General features: G+C 47.3%; 2 protein-coding genes across 3 annotated transcripts in view; one reads left to right on the top strand and one right to left on the bottom strand.

The window, feature by feature from the left end:
• LOC123760986 (DNA-binding protein SMUBP-2) overlaps positions 1-16158 on the bottom strand; it is a 357511-nt gene that overhangs the window by 198822 nt on the left and 142531 nt on the right. The gene's annotated exons all lie outside the window — the stretch shown is intronic.
• Positions 1-16158, top strand: part of LOC123760987 (alkaline phosphatase) — a 91710-nt gene that overhangs the window by 27590 nt on the left and 47962 nt on the right. The window contains exon 2 of the mRNA XM_045746795.2: positions 12722-12886. Coding sequence (XP_045602751.2) covers positions 12781-12886 — 106 coding nt within the window. The 5' untranslated portion in view covers positions 12722-12780. The remainder of the gene's footprint in view (positions 1-12721; positions 12887-16158) is intronic.

Genomic DNA, 16158 nt, shown 5'->3' with positions numbered 1-16158 from the left:
GTGTGGTGTGTGTGGTGTGGTGTGTGTGGTGTGGTGTGTGTGGTGTGGTGTGTGTGGTGTGGTGTGTGTGGTGTGGTGTGTGTGGTGTGGTGTGTGTAGTGTGGTGTGTGTAGTGTGGTGTGTGTAGTGTGGTGTGTGTAGTGTGGTGTGGTGTGTGTGGTGTGGTGTGTGTGGTGTGGTGTGTGTGGTGTGGTGTGTGTGGTGTGGTGTGTGTGGTGTGGTGTGTGTGGTGTGGTGTGTGTGGTGTGTGTGGTGTGGTGTGGTGTGGTGTGTGTGTGTGTGGTGTGGTGTGGTGTGGTGTGTGTGGTGTGGTGTGGTGTGGTGTGTGTAGTGTGGTGTGTGTAGTGTGGTGTGGTGTGTGTGGTGTGGTGTGTGTGGTGTGGTGTGTGTGGTGTGTGTGGTGTGGTGTGGTGTGTGTGTGTGGTGTGTGTGTGGTGTGGTGTGTGTGGTGTGGTGTGTGTGGTGTGGTGTGTGTGTGTGTGTGTGGTGTGTGGTGTGGTGTGGTGTGGGGTGTGGTGTGTGGTGTGGTGTGGTGTGTGTGGTGTGTGTGGTGTGGTGTGGTGTGTGTGGTGTGTGTGGTGTGTGTGGTGTGGTGTGGTGTGGTGTGTGTGGTGTGGGGTGTGTGGTGTGTGTGGTGTGTGTGGTGTGGTGTGTGTGGTGTGTGTGGTGTGTGTGGTGTGTGTGGTGTGGTGTGTGTGGTGTGGTGTGTGTGGTGTGGTGTGGTGTGTGTGTGGTGTGTGTGGTGTGGTGTGTGTGTGTGTGTGTGTGTGTGTGTGTGTGTGTGTGTGTGTGTGTGTGTGTGTGTGTGTGTGTGTGTGTGTGTGTGTGTGTGTGTGTGGTGTGTGTGGTGTGGTGTGGTGTGTGTGTGGTGTGGTGTGGTGTGTGTGGTGTGGTGTGTGTGGTGTGTGTGGTGTGGTGTGTGTGGTGTGTGTGGTGTGGTGTGTGTGTGGTGTGGTGTGTGTGGTGTGTGTGGTGTGGTGTGGTGTGTGTGTGGTGTGGTGTGGTGTGGTGTGTGTGGTGTGGTGTGGTGTGTGTGGTGTGGTGTGGTGTGGTGTGGTGTGTGTGGTGTGGTGTGTGTGTGTGTGTGTGTGTGTGTGTGTGTGTGTGTGTGTGTGTGTGTGTGTGTGTGTGTGTGTGTGTGGTGTGTGTGGTGTGGTGTGGTGTGGTGTGGTGTGTGTGTGGTGTGGTGTGGTGTGGTGTGGTGTGTGTGGTGTGGTGTGTGTGGTGTGTGTGGTGTGGTGTGTGTGGTGTGTGTGGTGTGGTGTGTGTGGTGTGTGTGGTGTGGTGTGTGTGGTGTGTGTGTGGTGTGGTGTGTGTGGTGTGTGTGGTGTGTGTGGTGTGTGTGGTGTGGTGTGTGTGTGGTGTGGTGTGGTGTGGTGTGGTGTGTGTGGTGTGGTGTGTGTGGTGTGGTGTGGTGTGGTGTGTGTGTGTGTTAGAGAAATATATGTAGTAGAAATAACAGACAAATAGACTGGTTAGAAAGGCGGAGTCCAAGAGCTAATAGGTGGAGTGTGCAGACACAAATAGTACGTCAAGTATAACTTGAGGGGGAGCTGGTCTTGTGGTGGTCGACATGCTGGAGTACGAGTACAAGGACTCTTGCATATACAAGTCTAGACAATAACATTTACCACCGTATCATCTGCCTCCATCATTATCCTCCTTATTGATCAAGCTTCACACACAATGGACCATTTATTTTCTAATTCAATTAAGTCTCGCAGATCCCGTTCATTACATAATACTCTAATAATTGTTTGTCATTCTGACTGAGCCATTTACCAAGTTTTTCAGTTTTAAATCGGCGCTTAATTCTCGTCTTCACCTTTCAGTTGCTATTCTCTTTTTTTGCACACGTGCTGATAAACACTGGTCGTTTGAATGTCAACAAAATGCTAAACCAACAAGAGCAAACTTCATAATGTTAATAAATGGTGAACGGATGAGAGGAAAATTCAGTGTTGTTGTACAGTTTAAAAAGGTCTTAGGTACCATCACACACCTGTAACTCTGCGATAAATATCTTGCTGAGATACGCAACATATGTGTAAGTGTGGGGCAGTAGCCTAACACAGTCAACAGTTGCCTCTAGACAGGCTAATATATTATACATTCACCGCTCGTCGCCAAGTGCATCACAATGTAACTAACACACGTCCAGACTCGTCGTGGCTCTGGCACCACCTGGCAACAACAGGTAAACTGTCACACCATAAAGACTGAGGCGTCTCCCAGCACCGCCGCTCCTCCACTCACCAGGCAGGCCAAACCCTCCACGGCACGGGGGCATCTTCACGTTATCTTCACATGATTTCCGGTCTTACCGTCTCCGCGGCCCGGTTCTCCACCAGGCCTCCTTTTTGTTACACAACCCCAGTAAGCAGCCCGTAGCAGCTGTCTAGCTCCCTGGTACCTATTTACTGCTAGGAGAACAGGGGCATCGGGGTGAAAGAAACTCTGCCTATTTGTTTCCGCCTACGTCGGGGATCGAACCCGGAACCTCAGAACTAGGAATCCCGAGAGATGTCCACTCAGCTGTCAGGCCCCTTAAGTGGTCTACATCAACCAATAAGTGTTTTCTGTGTTAAGCGCCACCTGCCCCAGTCATCCCGTGGCCTCTTGCCAAGTTTCACTTTAATAATAAATTAAATTACTGACAGGCAGATGATCAATAGTTATATAATATCTGCAAGAACGAGTCTACCGAGCTGTCTGGTACCGGTATACTACTATATTATGTAAACCCGTCACGGGTTACCACGCCCCGCCCACAGTCTTATGTAAACCCATCAGAGGTTACCAAGCCCCGCCCACAGTCTTATGTAAACCCGTCACGGGTTACCACGCCCCGCCCACAGTCTTATGTAAACCCATCACGGGTTACCAAGCCCCGCTCCACAGTCTTATGTAAACCCATCACGGGTTACCAAGCCCCGCTCCACAGTCTTATGTAAACCCCTCACAGAGTTACCAAGCCCCGCCCACAGTCTTATGTAAACCCCTCACAGAGTTACCAAGCCCCGCCCACAGTCTTATGTAAACCCCTCACAGAGTTACCAAACCCCGCCCACAGTCTTATGTAAACTCGTCACAGTTACCAAGCCCCGCCCACAGTCTTATATAAACCCTTCACAGTTACCAAGCCCCGCCCACAGTCTTATGTAAACCACTCACAGTTACCAAGCCCCGCCCACAGTTTTATGTAAACCCGTCACAGTTACCAAGACAAAAAAGGAGGCCTGGTCGAGGACCGGGCCGCGGGGACGCTAAGCCTCGAAATCATCAAGATAACCTCAAGAAGATAACAAGATGTACCAGGAAAAAGTTAACTTTAATTTAATCTTCCTGATAAAGATAACAGCAGAAAAGAAACTTCAACAATACACCTGGACAAAGATAACGGGAAGATAATAGAGACAGTTCGACCAGTACACACACACACACACACACACACACACACACACACACACACACACACACACACACACACACACACTCACACTCACTTAGTGACAAGACTAAGGAAGACAGAGGGGGCATATACTGAAAGTGACAAGGAAATCTGTGAGGCACTGAATGCCAGTTTCCATGGAGTGTTCACTACCGAGCCTAAGCAGCTCCCATTGTTGGAAGGGGTTACCCTAGATGAAAGACTATCAGATATAGAGGTGACAGCAGAGGAGGTAATGAGACAGTTGACAGCTCTAGATGCAACTAAAGCAGTTGGACCAGACAAAGTATCACCGTGGATACTAAAAGAAGCAGCGCAGGCCCTCAGCGTGCCTCTGGCAATGATCTTTAATGAGTCACTTATGTCGGGAGAATTGCCCAGTTGCTGGAAGAAGGCAAATGTCGTGCCGATCTTCAAGAAAGGTGATAGGGAGGAGGCACTTAACTATAGACCTGTATCACTGACAAGCATCCCCTGTAAAATACTGGAAAGAATAATTAGGCTACGACTAGTTGCACACCTGGAGAACATTAGGTTTGTGAACAAACATCAACATGGGTTCTGGACAGGGAAATCGTGCCTAACAAACCTTCTGGAATTCTATGATAAAATAACGAGGATAAGACAGGACAGAGATGGTTGGGCAGACTGCATATTTCTGGACTGCCAAAAAGCCTTTGATACAGTACTGCACATGAGACTGCTGTTCAAGCTCGAGAGGCAGGCGGGGGTGGGGGGAAAGGTCCAAGCATGGATAAGGAACTACCTAACAGGAAGGAGCCAAAGAGTTACGGTAAAGGGCAAGAAGTCGGACTGGCGAACAGTAACAAGTGGAGTACCTCAAGGATCGGTGCTGGGACCAATTCTATTTCTTGTACATGTTAACGACATGTTTACAGGTGTAGAGTCCTACATGTCTATGTTTGCGGATGACGCAAAGTTGATGAGAAGAGTTGTGACAGATGAGAATTGCAGGATCCTCCAAGAGGACCTGAACAGGTTGCAGAGATGGTCAGAGAAATGGCTACTGGAATTCAACACGAACAAATGTAAAGTTATGGAAATGGGACTAGGAGATAGGAGACCAAAGGGACAGTACACAATGAAGGGGAACAGCCTACCTGTGACGACGCGCAAAACAGACCTGAGTGTGGACGTAACACCTAATCTATCTCCTGAGGCACATATAAATAGGATAACGACAGCAGCGTACTCTACACTGGCAAAAGTTAGAACATCATTCAGAAACCTAAGTAAGGAGGCATTTAGGGCACTTTATACTGCCTACGTGAGGCCAGTCTTAGAGTATGCCGCCTCATCATGAAGTCCCCATCTGAAGAAGCATATAATGAAACTGGAAATGGTTCAGAGGTTTGCAACGAGACTCGTCCCAGAGCTACGAGGGATGGGGTATGAGGAGCGCCTGAGGGAACTGTGCCTTACGACACTAGAAAGAAGGGAGAGGGGGGACATGATAGGAACGTATAAAATACTCAGAGGGATTGACAGAGTGGACATAGACGAAATGTTCACACGGAATAGTAACAGAACGAGGGGACATGGATGGAAGCTTGAAACTCAGATGAGTCACAGAGATGTTAGGAAGTTTTCTTTTAGCGTGAGAGTAGTGGGAAAATGGAATGCACTTCAGGAACAGGTTGTGGAAGCAAATACTATTCATAATTTTAAAACCAGGTATGATAGGGAAATGGGACAGGAGTCATTGCTGTAAAAAACCGATGCTCGAAAGGCGGGATCCAAGAGTCAATGCTCGATCCTGCAGACACAACTAGGTGAGTACACACACACACACTACAACAAACTTTAAAGGTTGAGAAACAGAGCGTTTGTAAATACTATGCCAAGGTCAGTTACAGATATCCTGGAAATGGAAAGGGATTACAATGTAGTTATCGTAATCTCAGAAAATGCCTAAAGCTACTTAGGCAAGTAAAATGTGACTTTGGATCAACATGCAGGTACTCCTATCCTCACATGTGCAAAACTTCACTCGAAGAAAGAAAATGCTATGACCTATAATGTCCAGAATATCACGAGAAAGCCACGGAGCGCTACAGAAAGAGTGGCAAACATGAAAATGGCTTTGGAGGAAAGTCAGATAATTTTTTTAGACCCAGAAGAAAGAGGTTACAAAAGGTGGGAGAAAGGTAATGCTTGGCACAGAAACTGACAGATGGAAACTTACACAAACCAGTCACGGTTACCACTGCACCCGTGGTAGCCGTGGTAGGTTGAACCTTGACAACCGCCGGACTCTCCTGCACGCCACCAGGCCACAGCACTTATCCTCTGAGTTTACTGGCAAGTTAATAGGTTTTATACGTTTTCTGGCTGGTTCTCCGGACGGGGAGTGTGTGGCGCCGGCCTGGCCGAGAGGTGCTGGGAGTTGGCGGGTCTCTGCGGGCAACTACTGGTGTGCCCTCAGGGTGTGGTGAGTGGCTGGCTCCTGAATCTCCGCAGGGCACTGGAAGACTTGCGTTTTTGCCCATTTGGCTATGAGTTTAAGCGCGGCCGTGTTTTTTTTTGTCTCGACTACCAAGTGTTCTCAGTGCAGCCCGTCCTCTAAAGAAAGACTCAAAGTTCATTCCATGCACCCGCCAAACCCGCTGTTTATGAATGAAAAACGGTTTACACACGACTCGCGACTGTTGACGTTCAAACATTTCTGGAACAAGTGCTTCACTGACGACCTTTGTTCGAACCACAACGCTGTAAATGCTTCACACACATACAACAAATACAAATACTCGCCAACAGAACCTAAACACCTACCTAACCTATGCCTATATAAGCACAATATGCTATTATAATATTAATTTATATCTGAGAAAATTCCTATGCCTTCCTGTAGTCGTGTAAGCCTTCCTGTAGTCGTGTAAGCCTTCCTGTAGTCGTGTAAGCCTTCCTGTAGTCGTGTAAGCCTTCCTGTAGTCGTGTAAGCCTTCCTGTAGTCGTGTAAGCCTTCCTGTAGTCGTGTAAGCCTTCCTGTAGTCGTGTAAGCCTTCCTGTAGTCGTGTAAGCCTTCCTGTAGTCGTGTAAGCCTTCCTGTAGTCGTGTAAGCCTTCCTGTAGTCGTGTAAGCCTTCCTGTAGTCGTGTAAGCCTTCCTGTAGTCGTGTAAGCCTTCCTGTAGTCGTGTAAGCCTTCCTGTAGTCGTGTAAGCCTTCCTGTAGTCGTGTAAGCCTTCCTGTAGTCGTGTAAGCCTTCCTGTAGTCGTGTAAGCCTTCCTGTAGTCGTGTAAGCCTTCCTGTAGTTGTGAATGCATTCTTGTAGTCATGTACGCCTCTGGTCAACTATATGCCAATTTGGTAATTATGCCTGCCTAGGCCTGTATGGCAGTCTTCTGTTTTTGCCTACAGTACACTTACCCAGCCTGCGTCTGTTATTATTTACAATTATTACAAAGCGGCAGTAGTCCTTGTGCAATGACGCCACGACGGCAAGGTCCGTGTGGCTTGAGAGAGGGGAGGGGTGTAGTGCCTTACCCAGGGGGGAGGAGGGGTGACTGTCAGTCAGCAAAAGCGTTGATAAATTCTTCCACATTTGTCTGAATATTTTCCTTGCCTTGACAATTGTGTATTTCCCTCAACTACAAAAGATTAAGAGCACCACAATGTGCAGACAAGTACGCGAGGAACACCACGACAGCTGAGGGTGTGTCCGGTCTCCCGCCTGAGGACAGTGTGTTCTCTACGTCATCGTCACTGTAAACAAACCCCAGCCAATAGAAATAGAGATAGAAGTGTGGGTTTTATGTATTGTGTGCACGAAGCCTGATGTCACTATGACGTCACAATGTTCAATGTTCAGATTTTAGACCGTAGTGGAAGCAATCTATGAGTTTCTGGTGGTCACAAGACTGAAGTAGTGCAGCGGTCAGAGAAGTTATGTCACAACCATTACATCCCGGGTTCCTTCCCGTTGTAAGAGAGACGCTGACCCCGCCCAGGATGCAACCCCCATAACAAGCTGACTAACAAGCTGAGTACCTACTCACTGCTAGGTGAACAGGTGCATTAGGGGATAGGAAATGCGCCCAACCATTTCTGTCCCCAGCCCCGCTAGGAATTCAAACCTGGAACACTTGCTAAACAGTGTACACTTGCCATGTGGAGTGTGCCTATTAGGAGGTGTGCTCGGCCTGCCCCTCCCACCACCTGCCGTCACCAGCCGCCTGTCAGCAAATGTCACTGGTAGACACATTCCACCAGCGACCGTTAGCACTTTTTGTCACACCAAGAGCAACACAAACGTCATCAAGTGACTGTTTTAAGAATGGAATAAGTGTTATGAGTCAGAGCCTCTTCTGGCGGTGGTGTGGGGTACTTGCCTCTCACTGACTACGGGCAAGTGACCTCTACGTGTTTATGACCCGTTGTCTACCCTTCTTGTACCTGTTGCATTTAATTGAACTATTCTCACATTCGCATCTGGCCTGAAAGTTGTGGATGGAGGTGGCTTCCACAATATATTAAATTGGAATATTCGGCTTGGTATTATTATTAATACTGTACTCGGCTCACCTGTATCCCGGGTTCGACCCTTGGGCGGGACAGAGATGGTTGGGCACGTTTACTTTTACCTTGTGTGTATGTTCACCTAGCAGTAAATATGTCCACGGAGACGGTCCCTATCACAGTGGTAAGACACTCGCCCGGCGCTTCACGGGCGATTTGGCCTGGGTTCGTATCCTGGCCGGGGAGGATTGACCGGGTGCCAATCCTTAACTGTAGCCTCTGTTCGTCCAGCAGTGAATGGGTACCTGGTTGTTCAACAATTTGGCGGGTCGTATTCCAGGAAAAATTAGGATTAAGGACTTCTCCGAAATGCTGTGTGCGCTAGTGGTTCTACAAGAATGTAAAAACACTTGTATATATATAAATAAATAAAAAATGTACCTTAGAGTTGGGAAGCTAACAATAACTGAAATAACATCACATGAGACCAGAAGGCATGGCACGATGTGCAGAATACCCCCGCTGAAGAGCAGAGGTGCAACAGGTACTCTGAGAGAGAACTATCAACATCAGAGGCCCGAGACTGTTCAACACGCTTCCACTACACATAAGGGGCATAACTGGCCGACCCCTCACAGTGTTCAAGAGAGAACTTGACAAACATCTCCAAAGAATACCTGATCAACCAGGCTGTGACTCATACGTCAGGCTGCGAGCAGCTGCGTCCAACAGCCTGGTTGACCAGTCCAGCAACCAGGCCTAGTCGAAGACCGGGCCGTGGGGCCATTGATCCTCAGAAGCTACACAAGGTAGGTAGCTGTTGTGGGTTGAATCTTGGGCAACGTCACTACAGCAGTTTGCCTAGGGTGATCTAGAAAATCCAAATAGGCCTTTGTCCTCAACTACTGGAATACCACATGCATACGGTGAACTTGATCAGTCAGGCTCTTGCTTCCAGCGGCCCACATATCCACAATACCATGTATAGTAAGGTGAAAAAATGTTGATAATACATAATAATAGTTATATATATATAACTATATATATATATATATATATAACTATATATATATATATATATATAACTATATATATATATATATATATATATATATATATATATATATATATATATATATATATATATATATATATATATATATATATATATATATATATATATTATACACACACACAATGGTTCCATTAAATTTAGCATGGTTTTCTAGTTTGACCAAGCGAGATCACAAAATATATATAAGGATTCAGCTTCTGGGCCTTTGTCTTAAACAGACATAGCTTGGATTCCCGGCAATAGCTTCTTAAAAGTTTTTTCTAACAACTCCAATGACATGATAATCATCTTCCATTTACAGTGGAGACGAGAACAACTATGTAAATATGCCCAGCTGGGTCAGAAAAGTATCATGAAAACCTTAACACAAGTGAGCAGTCCATTATACCATAATTGGTGCTAACGAAGCTATATGCTGATGCACAATTTGCTGGATTTTTGAGGCAAATTGTCACCGATTGTGGGTTAACATTCCCCAAACTATTTATTTATTTATTTATTTATATACAAGAAGGTACATTGGGTTTGTGAGAATACATAGCATAGAATTTACAATCTTGTAAAGCCACTAGTACGCGCAGCGTTTCGGGCAGGTCCTTAATCTAACAGATAATTTTAAGTAGGTAAATTCTAGCAGAATTCATAAAATTATAACAGATACACTGCAAGAAAAAAATGAGATGAACCCACCATCTTGATACTTGAGGTTTAGCTCCAGTCAGCTCCAAGAGTGGGTGTAATCTCAGTGGCCCTCGGGCCCATCTACTATCGTCCTGTCCGAAGGCAGGAAACACACCAACGGGAATGGATCGAGAATGACTACATAACTCATGCTATTATCTACTCTCTATCCATGGTTAGGTTGGCTTAAGGTTACTTTAGGTTAAGATTTGATTAGGTTAGATTTCATTAAGTTTGGTTATGTTAATATGACGAATTATTGATGAAAACGTGAGATATGGAATTTAAAAGCAAGTTCAGAGTACCTGGGAACTCCATTTACAGAAAACCAAATTCTTGAAAGAAAACGTTTTTGGCATACACTTCTTGTATTTTAAGCCCATGACTTATAATTACAATAAAGCTATAACTTGAGAATAATCTTTGTTCAGGACAAAGGTTCACTTCTCAGTTTACATAAACACTATTACTGGAACATTTTTTTTTTTTTTTTTGCAGGGATATTCCTGCGCGGGCCCTAAGCCTCTGGCTGGCCCACTAAGTGTTGCTTGTTGCTGTTTTACTTGGGCGGAGTATGAGTATTTATGACTTGTATGGTCGCTTCAGTAAGACTTTGCCCTGTGTGTTTAACAGCTTCTTCTGCTCTGTTGAGCAGAAGAACTTTCCTTCATACCTACAAAAACTTCCCTATTACCCTACACAACACTCCTTTCTTACCCTACACAACACTCCTTTCTTACCCTACACAAACCACCCTTCTTACCCTCCACGAACCTCCCTTCTTACCCCACACAAACCTCCCTTCTTACCCTACACAAACCTCACTTCTTACCCTACACGAACCACCCTTCTTACCCTACACAAACCTCCCTTCTTACCCTCCACAAACCTCCCTTCTTACCCTCCACAAACCTCCCTTCTTACCCTACACAAACCACCCTTCTTACCCTCCACGAACCTCCCTTCTTACCCCACACAAACCTCCCTTCTTACCCTCCACAAACCTCCCTTCTTACCCTACACAAACCTCCCTTCTTACCCTACACAAACCTCCCTTCTTACACAAAAATTGACCCCCTCCCCCCCAATGTACCCATCCCTGCTCTCCACACGTCCCCATCCCTGCTCTCCACACGCCCCCATCCCTACACTTCACACGCCCCCATCCCTGCTCTTCACACGTCCCCATCCCTGCTCTTCACACGCCCCCATCCCTACTCTCCACACGCCCCCATCCCTACTCTCCACACGTCCCCATCCCTGCTCTTCACACGTCCCCATCCCTGCTCTTCACACGCCCCCATCCCTACTCTTCACACGCCCCCATCCCTGCTCTTCACACGTCCCCATCCCTGCTCTTCACACGCCCCCATCCCTACTCTCCACACGCCCCCATCCCTACTCTCCACACGTCCCCATCCCTGCTCTTCACACGTCCCCATCCCTGCTCTTCACACGCCCACATCCCTGCTCTCAACACGCCCCCATCCCTACTCTCCACACGCCCCCATCCCTACTCTCCACACGTCCCCATCCCTACTCTCCACACGTCCCCATCCCTGCTCTTCACACGCCCCCATCCCTACTCTTCACACGCCCCCATCCCTGCTCTTCACACGTCCCCATCCCTGCTCTCCACACGTCCCCATCCCTGCTCTCCATACGTCCCCATCCCTACTCTCCACACGTCCCCATCCCTGCTCTCCACACGCCCCCATCCCTACTCTTCACACGTCCCCATCCCTGCTCTTCACACGTCCCCATCCCTGCTCTTCACACGCCCCCATCCCTACTCTCCACACGCCCCCATCCCTACTCTCCACACGCCCCCATCCCTACTCTTCACACGCCCCCATCCCTGCTCTTCACACGTCCCCATCCCTGCTCTTCACACGTCCCCATCCCTACTCTCCACACGCCCCCATCCCTACTCTTCACACGTCCCCATCCCTGCTCTTCACACGTCCCCATCCCTGCTCTTCACACGCCCCCATCCCTACTCTCCACACGCCCCCATCCCTGCTCTTCACACATCCCCATCCCTGCTCTCCACACGTCCCCATCCCTGCTCTTCACACGCCCCCATCCCTGCTCTTCACACATCCCCATCCCTGCTCTCCACACGTCCCCATCCCTGCTCTTCACACGCCCCCATCCCTGCTCTTCACACGCCCCCATCCCCACTCTCCACACGCCCCCATCCCTACTCTCCACACGCCCCCATCCCTACTCTCCACACGCCCCCATCCCTACTCTCCACACGCCCCCATCCCTACTCTCCACACGCCCCCATCCCTACTCTCCACACGCCCCCATCCCTACTCTCCACACGCCCCCATCCCTACTCTCCACACGCCCCCATCCCTGCTCTTCTCACGCCCCCATCCCTGCTCTCCACACGCCCCCATCCCTACTCTCCACACGCCCCCATCCCTGCTCTTCACACATCCCCATCCCTGCTCTCCACACGTCCCCATCCCTGCTCTTCACACGCCCCCATCCCTGCTCTTCACACATCCCCATCCCTGCTCTCCACACGTCCCCATCCCTGCTCTTCACACGCCCCCATCCCTACTCTTCACACAACTCAATTCCACTTCCATGTTTCCATTGTTACCCTCCTGGAAGTTCACAGTTAACACAAAGCTGCGTAGATTCTGAAATTATGATTCAAATGTTTTGAGGCACCCTACTGTATGCTCAAAACCAGAATTCATTCCAAATTTGGAACACGATTTTGGAGTCTGCACTTCATTATAAAATGAAAACCAGACCACACACTAGACGGTGAAGGGACGACGACGTTTCGGTCCGTCCTGGACCATTCTCAAGTCGATACTTTAGCCACGTTATTGTGACTCATCGCCTGCTTATAAAATGAATCCTTAATCTGAGTTTTAAGTTGCATAATACTAGTAGTGTCTGTAATAATAATAGTAATATTCTGCTGTACTGTTTTGATACATCATTCTGTAAAGAAAATAATTACAGTACTATGATAACTAAAATTAAATGAATGATGTACCTTTCATTGACAGATTTGACCCGGGTGAAGTGTACGACAGCACGTGATCAAATTACATTAAAGCACAGCATAATGAAGCATGCTAGATTACCCTCAACTTGTGAGACGTGTGTGCTCCTACTGTTGATGCTGGCGACATGTACTACTGCTAAAGTCTTCCCCGTGCCCACCACAGAAGGTGAGAGGTGTTTATCTTAACATCATGATGCATCATCACCTAAAACATTATTATTATTATTATGCAGGCTGTAGCTCAATGGCCTACATCCTCCACTAACAATCAAGTGATGCAGGTTCAATTCCCAGGTAGAACAGAAATTGCTGAGCACGTTTTCTTCCACATGATGCCTGTGTTCACCTAGTGGCTAAATAAGTTCTTAGGGGATAGGCAATGCCTGAAACAAGCAACTTCACGAACATGAAGACACAGATTCAAGCCAAGGAAACAAAGGTGTCGAAAAAATATTAGAAAGTTTTCTTTTGCAGAGTGGTAGACGGTTGGAACAAGCTAAGTAAGGTGGTGGTGGAAGCCAAAACTATCAGCACTGTACTGTAGTTTCAAAGTGTTACACAACAAAGAGTACTGGAAAGACGGAACACCACAAGCGTAGCTCTTCTCCTGTAACTACACTTAGGTAATTACAGGTAGCGATGAACAGCCCCTGGGTGAACAAAACATGAATTAATAAATAAGGGACCCCTCTGGAAACCAGCCATCTAATTATTTGGCAGAAAAGTAGAAGGCTGACAATGAAGAAACCTCCCACCAGAGCCAAAGAAACAGAACTCAACACTTTTGGAGTATGAAATTACTCAACCTGAGGCACGAACTATCGCAAACAAAGCTTTGAAAAAGGAAATACTGTACAGACAAAAGGAGCGACCAAGAACAGAGGCGACGAAATAAAATTCAAAATTTATCCAAAAGTCAAAATGGCTGAGGTGGAGAACAAGGAGGCTGGAGGTGGAAATCCGACAAGATAATGTGCAGAACGGCGCAGAAATAGCAACGATGCCAAAGACATACAAATGTGGTGCCAAGATCAAATGATGAGACAACATTAATAGACGTAAGATGCCAGTCAAGAAACAACCAGGAAAAGACAAAACCAGAATCGAAACGGCTGTGTTTATTTGGTAGCGTTGGTGTTCATTGCTGGAACAAATCCTTGTCTGCTTCTATTTACTGGGATTATGACTTATCAGGTGTCTACTAAGCATCAGTTTTGTTGTGTTCAGTCAACGTGGGAACTTCAGCTCACCCATTTTGTGGTATTTTGATTCCAGGTTGAGAAAATGTGCCAGCCTGGCAAAAAATGCCAGCTTCCCATTTTGTTCACGTGTTCTTGGGAGTTTGTTTAGTTTTTCCCAGAAACTACCCCTTCCACGTATGCCAGGGGAGGTAGTTGAGCTGTTGTTTTCCTTTGAGGTTCCACTGCCTTCTATTTCTTTGGGTAATGAAGTTTGAGGCTATTTCCTTGCCTTGGGAAAGACTTTTCTGTCTCCATAATCTGATGTGGACTATCACACTGCCCCAAAGTCAATGATCTTTTGGACTCTTGGGATCAGGAAGGAGCCCGGTGTGGGTTCTTGGGTGCCATTTTCCCTGCTTGGACTTTCGTGCTTTTTGTGGAGGCGTTGCTTCACATACTGAATGTTTTATCTTTCTTTTTTAGGTTTCTCTCAAGACGTGGTACAGCAACATCTTTTCCTTGTTCCTTATGTTAACCCTTCTGTGTAGAATTTTATTTCATTTAAGACTGTCATACAGAGCATCCAAATCCTTTTTTTTTTATACACACAGCTATTCCTGCTCTCATCTTGAGGTTATCTTGAGATGATTTCGTGGCTTTTTAGTGTCCCCGCGGCCCGGTCTTCGACCAGGCCTCCACCCCCAGGAAGCAGCCCGTGACAGCTGACTAACACCCAGGTACCTATTTTACTGTTAGGTAACAGGGGCATAGGGTGAAAGAAACTCTGCCCATTGTTTCTCGCCCGCGCCTGGGATCGAACCCAGGACGACAAGTCCAGCGTGCTGTCTGCTTGGCCGACTGGCTCCCTCCATGAAACACCTCATGGAGGTGTTTTAGTGCCCTCTGTGATTGTTTGGCTCCTCAGTTATTTCTCCCTGTGTGTGTTTCTGGGTGCTGTCAAGTTTCCTGGATTCGTCCCTTTACTGTTTTTTTTTTTTGGAGGGGGGAGGGAGGGGGGAGGGGGGGGGGGGAAGTTCACTGCTGGGTTTTAAATCCCATGCCTCACCCTGATTTGCTTTGGTTCCCTGACCACTCCTGGATGCCTGATTGCTCCTCTGGTGGGTGTTAGCACCTCCTGGTTCCCATTGGTTGCTCAGCTCTTGCCTCTCAACCTCTTTGGTTCTGAGCTCCATAAAGGTTTTTGCTTTTCCTTCCTCCAGTCAGGGTGCCAGCTGTGTCCGGGATTTGGCAGCTCGCTTGGTTTTCTGGCAAGCTCTTTTCTCCCATGTTTAGTTTCAGTTTGGTTCCTTTCCATGGTGTCTATCCCTTCTCTTTTTTCCAGCTCCTTTTCAGGGCGGTGGATATTTTTCCCTACTGGATGTTTGAACTTATCGGGTGGGAAGGGTATCGATTTTAAAGGGTTCCATCCTTGCCAATTCCTATTATAGTAAACCTTCAGCAGTACCTTTTCTCAATTCGCTCCATGGTGGGGCCTGACAGCTGAGTGGCCAGCGCTTTGGATTTGTAGTCCTGAGTTTCTTTTACCTTATGCCCCTGTTACCTAGCAGTAAATAGGTACCTGGGAGTTAGATAGCTGCTACAGGCTGCTTCCTGGGGAAGTGTAACAAAAAGGAGGCCTGGTCGAGGACCGGTTGGTGGGACGCTAAACCCCGAAATCATCTCAAGATAACCTCAAGAAGATGGTGACACAGCAATAAGGAGACACTTATGAGCCCTAGGAGCCCTCGCAGAACATCATTAAAAATAATAAAATACCTATCCTTTCCCTTTTCAGGGGCTTCCCTTTTTGTCTTACTTGCTAAATGACTGAAGGATAGACAAACTAGGAGCATGAAGGCTTAATTAACGAGTGAATTGCTATATGGTTCATTCAGCTTGAGGTTTCATTTTCTCTTTCTATGCTTTGTTTACCTTTCTATTTGTATGTTTTGGTTTACCTACTTTTCTGGTGGGCTGTTTTTGGTTAGGGTGATCAAGTATCCCCTGCCCCTTGCAACTCTGAAGGGGTCAGGTTTTGCCCTCTAATCCCAGTAGGCTTAGACTGACTCACAAGGGCCTGGCATGGATTGAATTGGGTGGAGCTATCTAGGTAGCTAGTAACAAGGAGTCCTCCAAGAAAATATGTTCTAAATCTAATACATTTTGTTTAATATCATGAAGGCTCTGGTACTTCCCGATGCAAAAAACCAGCATTGAATGTATTGAAATGCCAATTTCTGGGTGAGACCCGGAGGCT

The sequence above is a fragment of the Procambarus clarkii genome, chromosome 41 (assembly GCF_040958095.1).
Source record: "Procambarus clarkii isolate CNS0578487 chromosome 41, FALCON_Pclarkii_2.0, whole genome shotgun sequence".
Taxonomy (NCBI): domain Eukaryota; kingdom Metazoa; phylum Arthropoda; class Malacostraca; order Decapoda; family Cambaridae; genus Procambarus; species Procambarus clarkii.
Note: the sequence above shows the minus strand (reverse complement) of the source record. Positions and strands in the feature narration are given on the sequence as shown.